This window comes from Aethalodelphis obliquidens, unplaced genomic scaffold, assembly GCF_003676395.1.
Source record: "Aethalodelphis obliquidens isolate GAN/ISIS:26980383/991018 unplaced genomic scaffold, ASM367639v1 scaffold36, whole genome shotgun sequence".
In the NCBI taxonomy this organism is placed as follows: domain Eukaryota; kingdom Metazoa; phylum Chordata; class Mammalia; order Artiodactyla; family Delphinidae; genus Aethalodelphis; species Aethalodelphis obliquidens.
Genome location: NW_020837980.1, coordinates 16,537,306 through 16,556,478, shown reverse-complemented (window position 1 = coordinate 16,556,478; position 19,173 = coordinate 16,537,306). Strand labels below are relative to the sequence as shown.

The window sequence follows — 19,173 nt, the reverse complement described above, 5'->3', positions numbered from 1 at the left end:
TCTACCAGCTCCCATCCCACCCACAGTGAACAATAACACATTAGTGGCTCATGACCTGACTCTAACAGTAGATACAAAAGGGGGAGGTCCATTCTGCTGAGTTGGGTGGCGGGATATTTATAAGGGATTTGGTCTGCAAAGAGATGCCAGTCTTTTCCTATAACATGATGGCCTTTTATTTATCATGCAGCTGTTGATTGATAGGGGGAGTTAGGAACTTGAAACAAGAATAGAGTTTTTACACGGTCTGTTTCTGCTGAGTTCAGAGACTTGGAAATATCATTTGACTTCTGGCAAAAAGACAATTTCAGAAAGGCATTTAAAACCATCTTTTTGTCCTTGACCCTGAGTCAGAGAGGGACATGAGGAAAGCAGAGTTTCAACCCTCAGGCAACCCTACAAGATGTTGTGTGTAAGTCGCGTACTGTATACGAATTCAGTATCAAATGATACACCGGAACAATCTCCCTCTGGGAATGCTGTCACTTCATAGCAGTAGCGCAGTATTTCTCATAAAGCCTGCATCCAGTGGTATGTATGACAGTGCATGGGCCTACTCAGTATGAATGCAGAAGAGAAAATCGGAAGGGTAAAATTTAAAAGAAAGGGAAAGTAGAGTCAATGAGACTTTAAGGAACAAACTGGAGCTGTGCGTGCACGCGTGCGCACGTGTGTGTGTGTGTGTGTGTGTGTGTGTTTGTGCATGTATGTGTATGTGTAAAGTCTGGTGATCCTGTTTACTGTCTCTGAGGTTTGGGTCACCCCTTTTTATTCGGCATCAAGTAGTTACTTTGTCCTACGCAGAAGAAGCAGGGAGAAATCAGAGTTCCATCTTTGACATCTTTTCTTCTGATTCATGATTTTCTCTCTGAAAAACACCATGAGACTGATAATCAGATTTGGAGTCCACTCTTGTTTTTGAACTCTGAGATTAGAAAATTGAGCTATTCAATTCCTCCTGAAAGTCCTAAATCCATCTTCAATTTTTATCTCATGAATCCTCCTATGGAATTTACTTGTTTCCCATTGACGTTGTACACAGAATGGTAAAATCCAAAATTCAGCTCCTTTGAATATGCAAGACCTTTCCAAAACTGTTTTTGGAGTTCTGTTCCCATGACTACATCTCAAAAAGCATCCCAACTCTGACCACCGTATCCTCCTATCCCTTTACTCTTTTCTTTTTTTACAGTGATACCATTTTTTCGCCTTTAATATTAATAAAGATGAGAAAGCTTGAGAACACATTGTGTGGACAAAGTTTGGGTAAAACAGACTTTTGTTCATATTATTGGGGGATGAGAAACAGCTGGAAAAAAACTGGAAACAATCTAATCAATAAGAGAATAGTTAAATAAATCATGGTCCATCGATACATTAAAATTCTGTGTAGTTGGTTAATAAACTATAAGAAAGCTTTTCACATATAAAATGATACTTCATGTTAAGTAAAAGAGTCAAGCTGTACAATGATATACAATAGTGTATAATACTCTATCAATTATGCAAAAGAAGAGGCTGAGTGCATGTATTTATATGCACATTTCCTATCCCTTTACTCTTAATCAAATCCAGTGGAGGTCAAAGAATTTTTATTCAACAGGAAATTAAAGGAACCAAGAGCGGAAACAAACCTCAACTTGCTTTACCTGTAGTCTCACACTTACCAACCTCTTCCCTTTCAGGAATCCATCACAAAAGTTTTGCACGTGCTCTACTGAGACTTCCGTTATGGGCAGTGTATCCCACACATCGTCCAGAGTCTGGTAAATTGCCAATGCAGGCAGCTGAGGCTCCTTTAGTTTGAAAAATGATATCACCTTCCCATTTTTCTTCACACCACTGTCCACCAGAATAAAAAGAATCTGCAGTTGGAGAAGTTTGGAAAAGAAAGAAAGAAGTTTGGAAAAGAAAGATCTCTTCCTCTGGGGAAGAAGAAACACCTTGTGATTGTTGGAGTTTACACTGATGGAATTTAGGGTCTGTGCCACACAGTTTAAATCTTCATTGAGTTAAAATGAATTTCTTCTTATTTTTCATTGTTTTGGTTTTTTATCCCTTTGATTGGGTTTATTTAATTTTAAGACTGTAGAACTGGAAGAGACTTTAGGGGTTAGCTAAGGGAGAAAGTATGGCCTATTGGCTAAATGTGGAGAATTCTTTTTAAATGTTACCTGTAATACTTTCCAGCTGTGTGACTTTGGGTACATTACTTAGCCTCCCTGAGATTAGGTGTTCTCTTTGGAAAAATGGGCTTTTGTTGGGGGAGATTGAATGAGAGAATGGATTTAATATTTCTAGTATAGTTTTTAGCGTATAGTAAGTGCTTGAAAACTGTTAACTATTTTGTATTATTAAATCAAATCTTCTGTCCAAAGTGGAAATCTTCTTGATAATAGTCTAGAGAGTTATTTATGTTTAGTAACACTGAAAACTTCCAGTGCTAGGGAAACCAGAAAACCAGAAAGTCAGCTTGTTTTATTACCAGACAGCCCTTGTCATCGAGGCCTCTAATTCAATGCAGTAGCCTTGAAGTGGTTGAAGTTTTACTATTTCAGTAACATAAGCAGAACTGCACAAAGTAGGGAAGGGAAAGAAATGAATATTTATTGGACATCCAGTGGGCACTAGATACCTGACAGGTGTTTTAGATGAGAAATAAGTCCTGAGGTCTAAAACTTCAGAGTTTATAGCAAGGAGTAAATAAATCGTGACTAAAAGGTGATTTTAATTTTCAGTTTCTTTGGGTCTCTATTTTCTCTGCACCCATCAAGGCATTAAAAAAAAGAAATAGACTTACTGCTGATGGAAGATATGATTAAATACATCTTTAAGAGTATAAAATACATCTTAAGTTTTAAATCAGAGTAATGGGATTTATTATGCCCCAGTTCTCACTTTGTTATCTCTTAACCTGATGTATTTTCCTCATTTGTCTCACTTCCCTGGTCCCATCACCCTTTTTCTAGTGTCTTGTTGCTGAGTATTCAAAAAGGTATTTCCCAGTCCAGACTTACCTTCCCCTGGAAGAGCTTAGCTGCTTCCTGGTATCTGTGCAAGCTTTCTTCATACTCTGGGGAGGCCTTGTTCATCATCAGTAGAAGATGAATTGGAATCATACTATTAAATAGGCCAATTACAGTCTGGGAAATTGAAATGTATTGAAGTAGAATGAAAGTGAAAAGGAGGGGAAAAAAACATTAGTGACAACCGGTGAATAGGTACACTAGAACATAAATGAGAGCTGTCCATCCATGACATCAGGGGCAACTCCTCCAAGATGGTGCTGAGTCAGTCTCAACCTCTGGTTTTCATGCAACTGTGTAGTTTTCTCCTCCCCACACTGAATAGGGCTGAGCTGAGTAACCAAAGGGATGTTGCAGTAATGCTGGAGTGTGACCTCCAGGGTTAGGTCATAGAAGACACAGTGGCTTCTGCTTTGTTCTCACTCATATCACTTACTCTCTTATGCTGGTCACTCAAGCAGTCTTATGAAGAGATTCGCATGGCAAGGAGCTAAGGCCTCCTGCCAACAGCCAGCACTGACTTGTCTGTGATTGAGCCATCTTGGAAGCAAACTCTTCAGCCCCAGTCAACCCTTCCCATGACTGCCTCCCTGACCAAGGGCTGCCACTTCACATGAGCCCCCAGATTCGCAGCACCTGACCCTAGCCACTCCCAAACGGTGGACCCACAGAAACTGTGCGAGACAGTCCATTTTTTTTCTGTTCTAAGTTGTTAAATTTTGGAGTAAGCTGTTATGCATCAATAGGTAACAAATACACCACGGAACATTTTAGTCACCTTTTAAACCCCTTTTCATGTTGCGAGAGGACCCAGATGCACTTAAAATGTGGCCTTTGCATGTCAGTAGTGTATACTTTTGAGTGCTTATGATGTGCTGGGCACTGTTTTCAGGTCTTTACGTGTAATAACTAATTTAATCCTCAAAGTCCCAGTTTTATAAAAGAAGAAATTGAGGCCCAAGATCTCCTAACGTCCTGAAAGTGTTGAACTGCGATTCGCAGCAAGCAGTGCGGCTCCAGAGTCCGTGGTCTTAATCAGCGGGATGTACCGCCTCATACACAGCTGATGGCAAATCCTCAACACAACCAATTCAGCCCTCAGCATGGTTGAATCAGAGCACCTCAGGTCAGCCATAAGGTAAGCTCTTCAGGAGACCAGAAGCATTGGCCCTTTTTTGCTGATTAGAGATGGTCATTCCCCAGGAAGTTGTCAGTGATGGAGGGGAGGGGACAGCTGTGAACCAGAGGGAGGAGAGAAGATAGAGTGTAAAACTCTGGCACTGGTTCCCTTCATTTCCCTTTCCTGAAATAGTGCTGCAACTGTCGCTATTTTAAACAAAATCCCGTTTCTTTTCATCCCTCCCTTCTAAATACAGAAAGCACTGCTGTAAAGCTAGCATGTGCACAAGAAGAGAGAGTATGGTGTGTTAAGGAATCTTTGGGCAGAGTCCCAGGGTGGTGGGAGGGGGAGCAACTAGGTAGGATCCTTCCAGAAGCTACACACTCCTCTGTAGAGATTTTTTTTTCAGCTCTACTGGCCAACATGTAGGTAAGGAGAGTCCAGTGAGTTCTTTCCCCAAACTCCCCCTGGAGTTTCAAAACCAGGTCTTACATTTTAAGTTTGGGAGATTGGATGCTAAATAATTGTCTCTTGTTCTACTAGATCCTGCTACTTAAATTTAGAGCATGCATCTACTCTCCTAGAGTGGAGATGGAGAATAAACCTTGAGAAGAGTCAAAAAATCAAAGCTGAGGAGTCAAATGATATAGTTGTCTTAGCAGAAGGGATTGAACACAGCAGAAGTGATTAGTTTAATTCTAATAGATTAAACAGCTGGATTTTCACCTTGAAGCCAAGGATTGAGTGTGTGCCTTAAAAGTGCACAGGAGGCCAACTACATGGCTATGAATTTCTGCCCAGTTGCTACTGATACAAAGCTCTGTACCAGCAACAGATGAGAAACAACTATAGTAGTGTGGGCAGGTCACCAGTTGAGAAAAACTACTTTTCAGAAATGTAAAAGTCACAATAAAAGTTGAACTTGCTTCTCTAAAGAAATTCTTTCCTAATTTCTTCTTGATGTGATTTGCTGTCACTACTAATATGGAACTTAACAAATGTCGTTGTTCTTTAAGATGAGAGATGGACCAGGTATCAGAGCTCAGGAAGGCTAGTCCTTGCGTCTGCCCTCGTTCGCCTGCAGAACTCCAGGACCCTGGACCATAAGCTCAGGGACCGGAAGATCATCTTTCCTGGTCCCACATGCACTCCTGGCAGCTTTATAGACACAATGACCAGAATGATGATGGTCTAGGAGAAAAATGCCTTTTCAATTATTGCTGCCAACACCCCTGCGGTGCATGTGTTTGGAATCTTACCAGAAGTGGAAATGGAGTCACCATTCCATGGAGAAAAACATGGTGTGAGAGGTGGACAGGAATTTAGTCAACAGGAAAAGGGGTGTTTTCTGTTGAAGGCTATGTGCGGCAATGGAAAAACCACAGGACCCAGTCAGACAGACCAGTCATAAAAAAATCAGGGACGAGTGGATAGGGCTGTCACTGAAGCTCATATGGCCTTGAGGACGTTACTTCACTTTTCTGAACTCCCATTTCCTCTCCAGTAGAATAGAAATAGACAATATGAGCTAATGCATCATCAGTTAAATTTTCTGACTTAAAAGATGCCTTTTCCACTTGCTGTGTAGTCTTGAATGTTGTTTGGAACTTGAGAGTTCTCTATAAAATGGACATAATAATTTCCTCTCTTCTACCTCAAAGAATCTCTGTGAGTATTAAATGAGAAAATGGTGTGAAAGGGCTTTGTAAGTTCTAAAAAGCATGACATGCATATAAAGTACTGTTACTAGAGAGCGCATAGCATTTCTGAGCTGATGTAGATCACTGGAAGTCAACACTCCATCAGTCTACGATTTACGTTCAGGAAGGCAAAAGGCAGGACATGCAAGGTAATTCTATAAGCTGTAGAGTGTTAGAAGGCCAGCAGGACAGGTGGACCAGCAGCTTCACCCAGGTTTCAGGCAGCATGCAACACCCAAAAAAGACAAACCCAGAAAGAAACCTGAGACCCCTTGAGGGTCTAGGCTAGACCAGGAAATGTTAGTTACTAGTCCACAAGGAGATAGGCACAGAAAATGGGAATAGGTGTATAAAAACTTTAAAAAAATTTTACATTGTTGCGACATCCAAATAGGTGATCGGTGGGCTTTGTTTTTCAACATTTCATTGGTCTATTAATTTACTTTTATTGTAATTTACAAAAGTATTGGTCACCAATGCTTTAGGAAAACAAAATGGACCTTCAGCGTTTTTGCAGTTGTGGCGAGCTCACAATCTTGTTGCCTTCACTGAACTCTCTCAGGCAACCAAACTCAGAAGTTTCGAAGTAGTCACCTCAGCACTGCACTCTCTCTTTCTTATTAGTCATGTGACGTCATTTAACTTTTCTGTTTCTTTCTTTGTTGGGTAGGGACAAGTCTATCAATCTTAAGGGTTGTAGAGGGATGGCAACATAAACAACTAGGTGTTCAATTAATGGTGGTTAATATATATATATATATATATATTTTTTGTGTGTGGTTAATATTATTATTGGTCAAAAGATCAGAACTCCTGGAGGAAAGGATTTCTGCTATGAAGGCAAGTACCCTCCCTGACATAGGGACTTAAGGGTCTGCGGACAGGGGCTATTTACCGTAGGGTTATACTCTGTCACCAAGTGGAGGTTGTTTCTCTGAATGAAATGGCTTAACTTGGTAGAATCCATGCTTTCAATGTCTTCACTCTTTAAATCCAGTTGTTTGTTATCCACCTGGGTCACACAAAAAGGATAAAATTGTCACTGTCTTCATTTATCAGTAAATGTTTCTAGACTATTTACCACATGTCAGGCACTAACTAAAGCTCTAAAGACAGAAAGGTAAATAGGAAATGTTCCCTGCCCTCTAGGAACACACTGTCCTGTGGGACACAGAGAAGTAAACAGAAACATCACACAGAATGCGGCTAGTGTCATCACAGACCCATTTGTCACCTAAGGAAGAGCAGAAAAACTCCCAGGAAGAGGCAGCTCCTGAAGAATGGCTAAGACTTGTTCAGATGAATGAGGATGGGGGTGGGATTTTAAATAAAGAACAGCATTTGCCAAAGGCAAAATGATGCGAGATGCCCATTCTAGAAGCTGCAGTTCGTTTAGCTTGACTCTAGCAGTAGATGTTAAGTGCGGGTAGACGAGAGACATAGACAGTGGGGTAGGCAGGGTAAATTCCCAAAGAGCCTTGAAGTCAAGGTAAGTAGATTAACCTGAGGGCAAGGGGAGACACTTACAGGATTAGGTTTATGTTTTATTTATGTACCCCTCGAATGTGAAATAAAACACACATATAGAGAAAACCACAAAACAGAAAATGTAAACCTCAGTAAATGATCACAGAGCAAACAACTGTGGAACCACCACTCAGGGAAAGAAATAGAACATTGCCAGAATGCCTGAAGCCCTCTGTGATCCCTTCTAATAATCCATTAGTTTTCTGCCAAAGGGACCATTATCCTGACTTATGATGACCTTCTTCATCCTTTCCTTTATAGCTTTACTGCTTAAAAATGCATCTCTTAATGTTATAGTTTAGTTTCATCTTTTTGAAAACATTATGTAAGTGGAAACAAACTATTTTTTGTATGTGTATCTCAATTCTTTTGCTTAAAATTTTGTTTACAAGAGCCATCCATGTTATCGCATTTAGCTATTGTTTGTTCATTTCCCTTTTGCTCTATAATATCTGATTGTATAAATATGCAAAGCATTTATTCATTTTACTACTGATGAAAATTTAGACTGTGTTCAGCTTCTGGTTATTAAAATAAGGCTGCAATGAACGCTCTTGTTCATTTCTCTTGGTACTCATGTCTCTATATCTGTTGGGCATGTATCTAGGATTAGGATTTGATTGTAGGATATGCGCATTTTTTTTTGTTTTTATGTTTTTTGTTTTTTTGTTTTTTTTTTGCGGCACGCGGGCCTCTCACCGCCGCGGCCTCTCCCATTGCAGAGCACAGGCTCCGGATGCGCAGGCCCAGCGGCCATGGCCCACGGGCCCAGCCGCTCCACGGGATCCCCCCGGACCAGGGCACGAACCCGTGTCCCCTACATCAGCAGGTGGACTCCCAACCACCGCGCCACCAGGGACGCCCGGATATGTGTATTTTTGACATGTATTTTGATGTGTGTTTGGGAGACAATGTCAAAGTTATTTTCTAAAATGGACAATAACGTACACTTGCATTTGTACTGTTGGAAATGTCCCATTGTTCCACATCCTTGCCAACACTTGGCATTATCCACCTTTCTAATTTTATTCATTTTGGTGAATATCTGGTAGTATCTCACTGTGGTTTCACTTGTATTTCTCTGATTAACTAGTTGTATATCCATTTCTTTGAAGTCTGTGTTCAAGTCACTTGCCTATTTTTCTATTGAGTTGATCCTTTCTTTGCTGATTTGAAGATGTTTTATATATTCTGGGTATGAACCCTTTGTGGTTTTATACTATATATCTTTTCTCACTGGGGACTTCCCTTTTAATGGTGACTGCATATGAACAGAAGGTGATTTCAATGTAGTCAAGTTATCAACCTTTTCCTATAACTCGTGTGTGTTTTTGTTTTGTTTTGTTTAAAGTGCTTTGACTACACCAAAGTTTTGAATATATTCTCTTATTTTATCTCCTAGAAACATTATTATTTTGTCGTTCACAATGGATCTAAAATCTACCTGGGACTCATTTTTTTCTTCCTTCTTAAAATGATGCTTAGATTCTGATTTTTAGCATTACTCTTCTCTAAAATACATGTTAAAAGCTCCATATTTCCCATTATAAGGCTATGGATGCCTTCTACATTCATAAACTTTGTATGTATGTTTTATTATCATTCAATTCAAAATGTTTTCTAATTTCTGTTCTTATTTCTTCTCTAACCTATTGGTTATTTAGACGTGTATTTTTTAATTTCAAAATGTAAAATTTTGGGGTTATATGCTTGTTTTTGATTTCCAGCTTAATTTCTACATTTTATTTTTATTATTTGTCAACTTCTGTATATGTGATATGTGTCCTTAAAATTATGCATATATTATAGTTTTTGAATACAGTATTCTGCATATGCTCATCAGGACACTTAGTTAATTTATAATTCAAATTTTATATATATATATATATATTTTTTTTTTTTTTTGACTAGCTTATTCTCTCAATAGGGGAGTGTCAAAATCTCCCAGTATGATTGTGGATTTAACCATTTTTTCTTACAGTTCTGTCAGTTTCTTCTTATATATTCTCAAGTCATGTATGCAGATTTAGAATTGGTAAATCTTCTGGGCAAATTAAAATTGTTGTCTTTATGAAGTGTCCTTCTTTATCCCTAGGGATGCTCATTGCATAAAAGACTACTTTGTTCATACTAATATACTTATACCAGCATTCTTTTAGAAGTGTTTACATGGCATATCTCCATCCTTTTACTTTCAACCTATCTTTATACTTTACATATGTCCCTATTTTTTAAAATATTGTATCTCTTGTAGAAAGCACATAGTTTTATTTTTAAATCCAGTCTGATAATCTTTGCCTTTTAATTGGATTATTTTTATATAATGTAGTTACTAATATATTTAATTAAATATGCATTTTTCCATTGGTTCTGCCTGTTCCAAATCTCATTTTCCTTCATTTTTGGCTTACTTTGAATCCATTGAGCACTTTTTATTATGCCTTCTTTCTCTTTTTTGACTCAGAAGTTACACACGCTATAATTATTCTCCTAAGGATCACCAGCATGTGTTACAACATGCATACTTTACTTATCAGAATCTAATATTAGCTGGCAATTCTACCTTCTTCTTGGATAATGCAGACATTAGAACACTCGAATACACTTTACTTCCTTCCAAATCAGTCCATGGCCCACACTCAAGACCTACAGGCCATTATTGTTCTGTGTGTTAATTCTAAATCTCACAAGACATTATTATTATTGTTATATAATCAATATACATTTACACTTATGCATACATTTACATTTTAGTTTCTCTTCATTTCTTCCTGCATTTTTGAGCTTCTATCTGGGAATTTTTTCCCTCTGCCCAGAGAATACATTTAGTATTCCCTTTAGAATGAGTTAGATCTGTTGGGTGACATATTCTTTCAGTTTGATTGTCTAAAATATGCTTATTTCACCTTTATTTTTGAAGGTTATTTTTGCTGGGGGTAGCATTCTTTGTTGAGAGTTATTTTCTTTCAGTTTTTGAAAGATATAATTATTTGTATTCTGCATTCCATTCTTTCTATTGAGAAGTCATCTGAGAATCTTAGTATTACCCTTTGAGCTTACTTTGAAGGTAATCTTTTTTGTCTGATTTAAGATTTTTCTCTTTTTCTTTGACTTTCTGTTATTATACTATGGCATGGCTACAGGTAAATTATATAGATGATACATATATACAATTATATATGTGTGCAGGTGTATGTAATGTGTGTGTGTATATATATATATATGTGTGTATGTGTGTGTGTGTGTATTTATATATTCATATATGATCAGGGGCTGAGGTGACTCGAATCTGTGCTGCAGCTCTTGGGAGGGCTGATCTACTTATGGTTCATCTTTGATTTTAGGGTATTTCTCTTTAGGGTCCAAAGTAGAGCAAAGGATGTCTTACTAGTTTTACCTCCTACTTCCCCTTGTGGTCCCTGAACTCCAACATTTAATTTTCTGGCTCCTTGAATATTGCAAAAATGCTAATAAACCTCTCAGCCTCTCTGCTGCTCCTTCTAGAACTGGCTATGTCCCCCAGATGAAAAGCAGTCCAAATACAGGGTTCACCTTTTTGGGTTTCCATTTTATTTTAGATCTTAGCCTAGACATTCCCCCTTCTCTTGCTGGTTCTCCAAGGTCTTTCTTTAAAATATTTTTTTTTGCTCAGCTTTTTCAAAAAAATTATCCTTAGTGGAAGGGATTGTCTAGTTACCTGGTCTGCTATCCCAGATTTGCATTTTAGAGCTGCCTTTCCATAATACTCAGGTATGTTGAAAGATAGGATGTCATATTGCCAAACATTGTTCCCAGAAGTTTCCCATTCCCCTCTCCCATCTCCTCATGCCCATAGAGACAGAAGATAAAGCTTCCATCACCCATAGCAACTATGCCTACAGATAAAACTGTCAGGGCCAGATCCTGAACAATTCTGCTTCCTGAAATAGTCTGGGTCACTTTTGAGATCTTTGGGCCACCAACACTTGAACACTCCTTAACTCTTACCCTTTATCTGCTATCTTATATTGGTCCTACCCCATCAGATCTTGCCCTGGATCAGAGCCATCTTCTATTTTTCTCTTCTTTTCTTCCAGGCGGTCTCTCACTAGGTATAGTTAAAAGCAATATGAACCTCCAAGAAACCCAATGCACTCTTTATGGTTAATTTGATTAATTCTGAGTCTGTTTAGTCATATCTGGGTTTTTCTCTTATAATCCATTTGTGTTCAATTATTTGTTGAGTGCCTGCTGTGTATTAGGTACTGAGGCCCAGAAGTGCTGACCTCACTCAGATGGCAATTTAATCACTTTATTTCACGATTGTTTTTCCCAACCCAAACTTATGAAATACATAATGCCGAGGTACAGAAAATGTTTGTCTTTCAAAAAAAGAATTTTGAAAAAAATTCAACGAAACCACAGGATGTTTTAAAAGGTGAACTATTTTGCATATTTAATTGTTTTAAAATTCACACAGTTTGAGTAGAAAGCTTGGGGCAAAAATATAAAAGCAGGAGAAAAAAGTCTTCCTAGGTGGAGTCCTTGCCCACCCTTCTCCCATCCCTCTCCTCTAGTCGATAGAGAAGAAAGTGAACACAAAGGATCTTAAAAGCTGCTTAAGGCCTGCTTTGCCACCTGGCATGTCTCCTTCCTAAGGCTTTGCTAATTGTGCAACCATCAAAATCATCATTATAATCACAACCAGTGTCCTTTTAATCTTTAATATGTTTAAATACTTCCTGATTATTTTTCTGGAAACTTGCAGGCCTGGTGTCTAAGCTCAGGGGACAGAGCTGTGGTCTGAGCCAGAAGTTCCTCCCTTTCTGCTCCCTTTTCCAGGCAAACCCTCACATTTCCCAGAACAAGACGAACAGGAAACTCCAGCTCCTCCAGGTGTTTCTGGACTTAAGGCATGTTGTATACTGGAAGCACCGTGGTTAAGCGGTGATAACTTTCTCTAAGAAGCAAAGAGCTTTAATAAAAACCACCCTCCTGAAGCCTTTCCAGTTGGTTGGGCTTCTTTGAACGAAACATACCCGATTATTTCTCTATTTCTTAAACCAAAAAACTCTGGAACGTTCATGTGTAGGGTTCCTGGAAACAACATTTGAAAGGAATTCTTTCTTCTGTAAAGGGAATTTATTTGCCTAATGCCCTGGAAAGAAAAACCCAACCCTGGAACCAAGAGTGGGGGGAAAATTTTTATATATTTTTCCAGTTTTTGGAAAGAATTTTCCTTGAAAAATCATATTATTTTTCTCCCCAAGGAAAGAGGCACCAGAATAAAAACAGTAAACAGTAAACCAGAAGGGTTGTCACCTTACAATATAATTTGAGTTTCCCCAAGAGAATCAGATGTGGATTATTTTATGTTTCAGACACTGTGTGCTACCAATGGATTTCATCACCCCTTTTCTGTTTATTAGTATTCCAGCAATATTCCTTTGAATTCCGCTCAATTTCCGTAATTAACAACCCAACAGTTCATAAAACATATTAAAGTTGTCTTAGTTTACACCAGTTACAATATTAAATATCTGGGCTATCACGGAGAAATCATTTGTTTAACAAATGCCCTAATGTCTCTGGGTTTTTTTTTTTTTTAACATCTTTATTGGAGTATAATTGCTTTACAATGGTGTGTTAGTTTCTGCTCTACAACAAAATGAATCAGTTATACATATACACACATCCCCATACCTCCTCCCTCTTGTGGCTCCCTCCCTCCCACCCTCCCTATCCCACCCCTCTAGGTGGTCACAAAGCACCGAACTGATCTCCCTGTGCTATGTGGCTGCTTCTCTGGGTTGTTTTTATAAGTTGCTTAGCTTACCATATACTTGGTAAATATATACTTTAGAAAAAATATTTAAAAATTTGATGTATCTTACTTCTTGCCTTTCTTATCAGTTTATTTTTATGCACTGGTTTCTTCTGATTCTCTGCTTGGAAAGGTGCATTTCTTATAATAGGTTTCCAAGGAATAATTGTGAAAGGCATGAAAGGATGCCTCTACTGTGTTTCCATCACTATCCCATTGGGTCAAAGTTAGGCTAATTATATCTCTTTTTTGGCATGTGGGATCTTAGTTCCCCAACCAGGGATCGAACCTACACCCCCTGCACTGGAAGCACAGAGTCTTAACCACCGGACCACCAGGAAAGTCCCTATATTTCTTAAAATAGAAGTGATTGAGAATACTCAAAATGAGGTAAACATTCAAATAATATCTGAAATTCCAGTTTAGGACAGGCTCATGGTTTATTCAACATGGGATTACATCTCTGTTGGGGCAACATTAAGAGTCCTGTTGAGAGTGGTGAGAGTTGCTATCACTCTCACAAAAGACAAGCTCTGTCCTCACACAGACAGGTTGTCATACACAACTTACTATTGCTCCATTTTACATTTTTCCCAGTCGCATGTATATAGTTGGCCTGCACTGTTTTTGCAGTGATGCCTTCCATAAATATAGCATTTGCCAGTCTCTCATCTCTCCAACATAGCTGTCAACTCATATTCCCACTTATTATTTCAGCTTATTTCTAAACATGTTCCTACAATGGAAATTTACTGTAGGGACAAATTCTGAAATTTCTTTGCCAAAATATGCCATGCCTAGATTAGCTCTTGAGAAATAATCCTGGGGTTTGATTAAATAGTGCCAGGGAGATAGAGAAATGGTTTAGGAGAAAGTGTGTTTCTTTTCTTCTTTTTTTTTTTAAGTCTTTAGAATGAGGAGCATTAGAGTAAATAGAACCTAGGAGTAAAAACATCAGTTTTCTTTCAAATGCTCGGTGGTTGAAGTAATGAACAAGACAGTCTTTGGCCCCATGGAGCATGGATTATATAACCTACATTGGGAAGAGCATTGAGTCAGGCAGTAGTATGGGTGGAGGAAGAGAATATCCCAGGGAGACGAAAAGAAGTGGACCAGCAGAAGGAGCCTCCTAGGTCAAGGAAAGAGAAAATATTAAAGAGAAAAGAGAGGCCAACAATGTCAAATATGGCAGAAATGTTCAGTAAAATAAGACTTAAGCAGTATTCATTGGATTTGGAAATATGGAAGCCACCCTGGACTGGATGAAAGCAGTTTTAATGGAGTGGTACATAACCTAGGTAGTTTAAGGGCTTAAAGATAGTTGGAGACACTGAGTAGAGAATACATTTAAAAGACGGTTGGATGAGGAATATGAGATAGATAGGATGGAAGTGAGAGCGGGAAGGACCTTCAGTCCAGAAATCTTGAAACTTTAACTTTTGCTCAGTTTCTAATTTCCAGTGGACTCTGGTCATTTTCACCTTGGTATTCCACCAACAATGTTAACTCAACAACAAAATAAAGCATCAGAAATCCCTATTTCTGTTATGCCCTCACTATTCCTAGGTACCCTGGTTTTCAACCTTGCCTCCTTTCCATAATTTTGATATCTTATCTTTGCAGGACCTGCCTTTTCTTCACTTTCTACTGCTACCTCTTTGCTACAGATCCTTAGTACATGATCTATTTTGTCAGCCTAATAAAAGTTCTCTCTACTCTTGTCTCTTTGCCTAACAGTCCGTCTGACTCATTGCTGCCAAAATAATTTTGTGAACACATTTCTGTTCATATTATTCCCCTGATCTAAAGGCTTGAGGGGCTGCCTAGTGCCAAGCAACTTAAGTGCAAACCTATTAAGCTGGTATTCAAATTTCCTCACAATATGGTTCTAATCAAGCTTCTCTGTCTTTTATTCATTTGCCCAAAACATGTTCCCTGAGATCCAGTCAAGTTGGCCTGATCACTGTTTCCCAAGTTTATTTTTTTTCCCCCATGTTGGCCATGAATTCTCCTCTATTTTGTCCAAATTTTATCTGTTCTTTAATCCCAGTTCAGTTGTCTCCTTCATAATTTATTTTGGTCAGAATTCCTACCCTGCCTTTATCATTTGAACCCTTGTAATATTTTATCCATGGTGATGCTCTTTGTATTATGGATACGTGCATATTATGTTTACAATCTCCACTATATTTGTAAGATCTATGAAAGGGGAGAATATACTCAATGTGTTTTTATTATCATTATCTTGCATAGCACACAGAGTAGTTGTTACCACATGTTTGATGAATGTAAGTGAACTCTCAAAGGTATGAAAATATAAAATTTTAGAGCTCACAATGACCTTACTGATGATATAGTCAAACCCTTTTATTTTATAGATGAAAGAACTGAAGCCAAAAAATGTTCAGTGACCTGCCCAAGTCACATGGCTGGTTGGTGACAAAGCAGTGCTCCAAATCTTATGTCCTGACCCTCAGTCCAGGCTTCTTCCCATTTCATGACAGCATCTGTTTAGGAAGCTTGAGTTGAGCCATCGTCCTTGTCATCATGGTCCCTGACTCAGGCAGCACCATTAGTGTTCAAGACCTAGACTCTTTTCTGGTCTCAGAAGTCTGTACGTCCACAACCCAAGGAAAAACTGGGAGAAGGCTGGAGCTGCCCACCTGACTTACCAGACGAAAGAGGGAAATGGTGTTCCCAGTAACACTGTAGTGGGCCAGAACCTCGGAGGCAGTGCTGATTCCAAATGACACATCTTGGAAATCTTTCACCACACTGTGGAGTACGGACACTGCTGGTACTTCTAAATCCTAAAAACCAGAAGAAAAAACCCCACAGGTTGTTTTTGGAGGAGAGAGACAGAGAAACAGACTAGGGAGTAGAAATGTGTTCATTCATATCAGAAATCATAGTGTCCAGTGAGACAACACTGACCTCTCAAAATGCAGGCTGGATTTGCAGTGACATTGTTGAATTTTCCAGACTGGGTGGGTTAATAGGTAACTACAACATTGTGGCTAAGCCTGGGACTCCTGTCTGGCTTTACCATAGAACTTGCAGTTTACTAGTAGCTGAGAGGGGTCTCAAAATCATAGAGACCTGCAGAGTTGGGCTGCTCTGTCATTGATATACCAGAGGGGGCAAATGTTTGGGGAATAATTTGTGGAAGCAAAAAGAAATGCAAAAATCAGAAATAGGTGCTGTCAAAAGGGTCAAAAAAGAAAATAATAAAAATAAGAGAAATTAAAGTGGAAGCTTAGAAGGTTTATTAACAAAGGCTTGTGTAGGAGGTAGAGGAACAGTCCTCTTTCCACTGTGTGCAAGCCATCAAGATACTGTTCATGGGTTGGTCCAATTCTAGAACCCAGGCCTGCAGGACAGAGCAGGGAAGCCTATTCTGAGTGATGATTCCAGTCCTTCTATAGCAAGCTGGCATTATCTCCCTGCTGTCATGGGACCTTTGTCCTCAGCAGCTCCAATACACTAGAGTGAACGTATTTGTCCCTGACACCTTTCTAGCTAGAGAAGGAGATGTGCTAAGAGAAAAGATCATGGTTAGCCTTGCATCTGGGGTCAAGCAGAGGGAGTTGGCACCTTGCTCATCCAAAAAGGTGTGTGGAGTTCATTCGAGGTTATGAACAATTGTTCATCAAGGCTTCCTCTTTTTTTATTCTGCTCCTCAGAATGGAATTGCTCGTGAATCAAACAACGACACCCGGTGGTCATTTAAGTTATTGCACCCAACTCCACTTCCTTGGCACTCCTTCCTGTCTGAGGGTGGCTGTTTTTGTCTACAGTTCAGATCTCTCATCACTGAAAAATTTGCTCCCCGGTCTTCCTACTCGACTTACATCTCATCAAGGCTATTTCCAGCTGTGTACACAGAATAGACAGGGTGATGATGAGTTGGAATTAATGAATGGAAGCAAGACAAGAAGGTCTGCCGGGAGAGAGCAGGGGCTTGATCAGCTGTGAGAATCTCCAGATGTTACCTCCAGACAAATAGAAAAATGCTGGAATGATGCCTTCTCCTTTATGGCTGCTTTTCTTAGCCAGGAGGCCAATCTGGAAGATGGAGGCTAACACCTTCCATATACAAAATGCCATCCTTATTCAACATTTCAGAGCAAAAAAAGAGGAAGAAGCATAGGGGACTACTTATTTGGTAAGAGGTTCTACACTGGAGGCAACTATTGACAAATGCGTTGTCTGGATGATAGAAGTTGGGTTACCCTGGCCCCTGCCTCAGAAATTCAGATACTGTCCGAAGCTTCAAAGCATCCACAGATGGGGAGACCCAGTCGGCAGTCTCAGAACTCTTGAAGCAAGTGTGAGGAAGACATAATTCAGAGACTGGGAATGGCTAGAAATCGAGAGATCTTGATGGACAAGCTAAAAGCAGACTCTGTACCCCTTGGCTGCTAAGGCAGTGTCATCTGGCCAGCAGGTGACTAACGTGGCTCCCTTGAGGTAGAATATTTCTGGTTCTTTGGAGGGACGACAGCGGGGGGGGTATCTGGACGAACCTGGAAGAAGCCTATGACAGTCACCTCAGCAGCAGCGACGAATTCCATGGCAGCCTGGACATCTGTGAGCCAGACAGGTTCCCGGGCACCGGGACCATCTAGGCAGAGACAGAGGAGGGTGGGGGGAGAGTGAGAGAGAGACAGAAGGTTTGGGCGTACTGAGTAGAGAAGAAGCAGCTCTAAATCATAAGGGCATCTCTACTTTTTCTCTTCATACTAAGGCCAATGAGATTTAGCAGTTATCATTCCAAGGCTTTATTTATTTATTTTTTACTAACACGGGGAGGGGGGTCCCCACAAGATAGCCTATTTCTGAAGGAGAATGCCAGACTAGGGGAGGCAGATCTTTGTCTAGCATCTCCTGGGAAGTTTCCTAGGTTTGGAGGACATATACCCAGAGCCCTGTCATGTTCCCTTCCCTTCTTCCAACAACACTTTCACCCCATGGTGTTCTTTTCTTTTACCTGAGGATTCCTGAACTTCTGCAGCAACTTCTGGGGATAGCTTGCACATGAAGAGACATAACAGATACAGGCGTCTGAACGGCATGGCCCCCATTTTCCCGGCCGTGGTGTCTGAGGCTGCCCACTCTTCAGCTGACTGTGGTGTTATTCAAGCTCTGGGAACTTAGCAGCTGGCTCTGGGATGGGGGACCTTCAACTTCTGAGATAAGAGATGGAGTTCAGTGACAGGGCCTCAGAACAAAACCAGCTAGAAGAAAGTCAGGTCAGTTCATTTAAATAAAATATTCTATGCCGGGTATTGACCTATGCACTAGAGATACAATGATAACTGTGACCTGATCACCTCTCCCAGGCTAGATTGTTTATGTGAAAAATGGGCAAATGAACAGATCATTTAAATATAAAATGGAAAATGATTATAAAATTGGGAAACTCACAGGGTGCTAGGAGAGGATGAACTAAAGACATTTTAAACACTGGTGGGGTCCAGTGAAGGCTTTCTTCCTGCTGGGGATGCCTAAACAGAGTCCTGGGTAAATAAAATTTTACAAAGCAACGAAGGTGGAAAGGGAGTTTCATGTAAAGAGCCAAAGCACAGAGATGTAAACGTGGTGTGAGAGAGAATTATTAGTAATTTAGTATTACCAGAAAAGGGAATGATAAATCCAGGCAGAAAGGCACGCTGGGACCAGATCGCAGGGGGCTTTATATTCTAAGTGTAGGAGCTTGTCTTATTTCGTAGGTGATGGGAAGCCACTGAAAGATCTTAAGCAGGAGAGAAACAGTGCCTGATGTGGCCCAGGTGCCTGTGGAAATTCAAGAGATTCTCACAGGCAGAGGGATATATAAGTCTCCAGCTTAGTAGAAACTTCTATATGATAATACTATAAAATAAAATAAATTGAGATTTCCTACCATTCCTATCCTGAAAGCTCATTGCCCATCGCACTGGAACAGGGGAATGAGACTGTTCCCAATGATGTAACACCACGTGTACTGTGCTCTGC

At 39.8% G+C, this 19,173-nt stretch overlaps 1 protein-coding gene across 3 annotated transcripts; it reads right to left on the bottom strand.

Moving 5' to 3' along the window:
* Nucleotides 1-152: 152 nt before the first annotated feature.
* ERP27 (endoplasmic reticulum protein 27) lies at nucleotides 153-19,136 on the bottom strand. Of its 3 annotated transcripts, XM_027129527.1 has the most exons (8): nucleotides 18,604-19,136; nucleotides 18,167-18,365; nucleotides 17,703-17,800; nucleotides 15,849-15,986; nucleotides 6,742-6,858; nucleotides 3,018-3,143; nucleotides 1,668-1,871; nucleotides 153-868 (listed from the first exon to the last, which is right to left on the bottom strand). In XM_027129527.1, exons 2-8 carry the CDS (start codon nucleotides 18,258-18,260, stop codon nucleotides 821-823), a joined length of 825 nt encoding a protein of 274 aa, XP_026985328.1. In that variant the 5' UTR covers nucleotides 18,261-18,365; nucleotides 18,604-19,136; the 3' UTR covers nucleotides 153-820. The 3 variants fall into 3 exon arrangements, with proteins under 3 accessions (XP_026985328.1, XP_026985329.1, XP_026985330.1); XM_027129528.1 differs by having other exon boundaries at nucleotides 1,668-1,865; nucleotides 18,167-19,136; XM_027129529.1 differs by having other exon boundaries at nucleotides 17,727-17,800; nucleotides 18,167-19,136.
* Nucleotides 19,137-19,173: the final 37 nt, after the last annotated feature.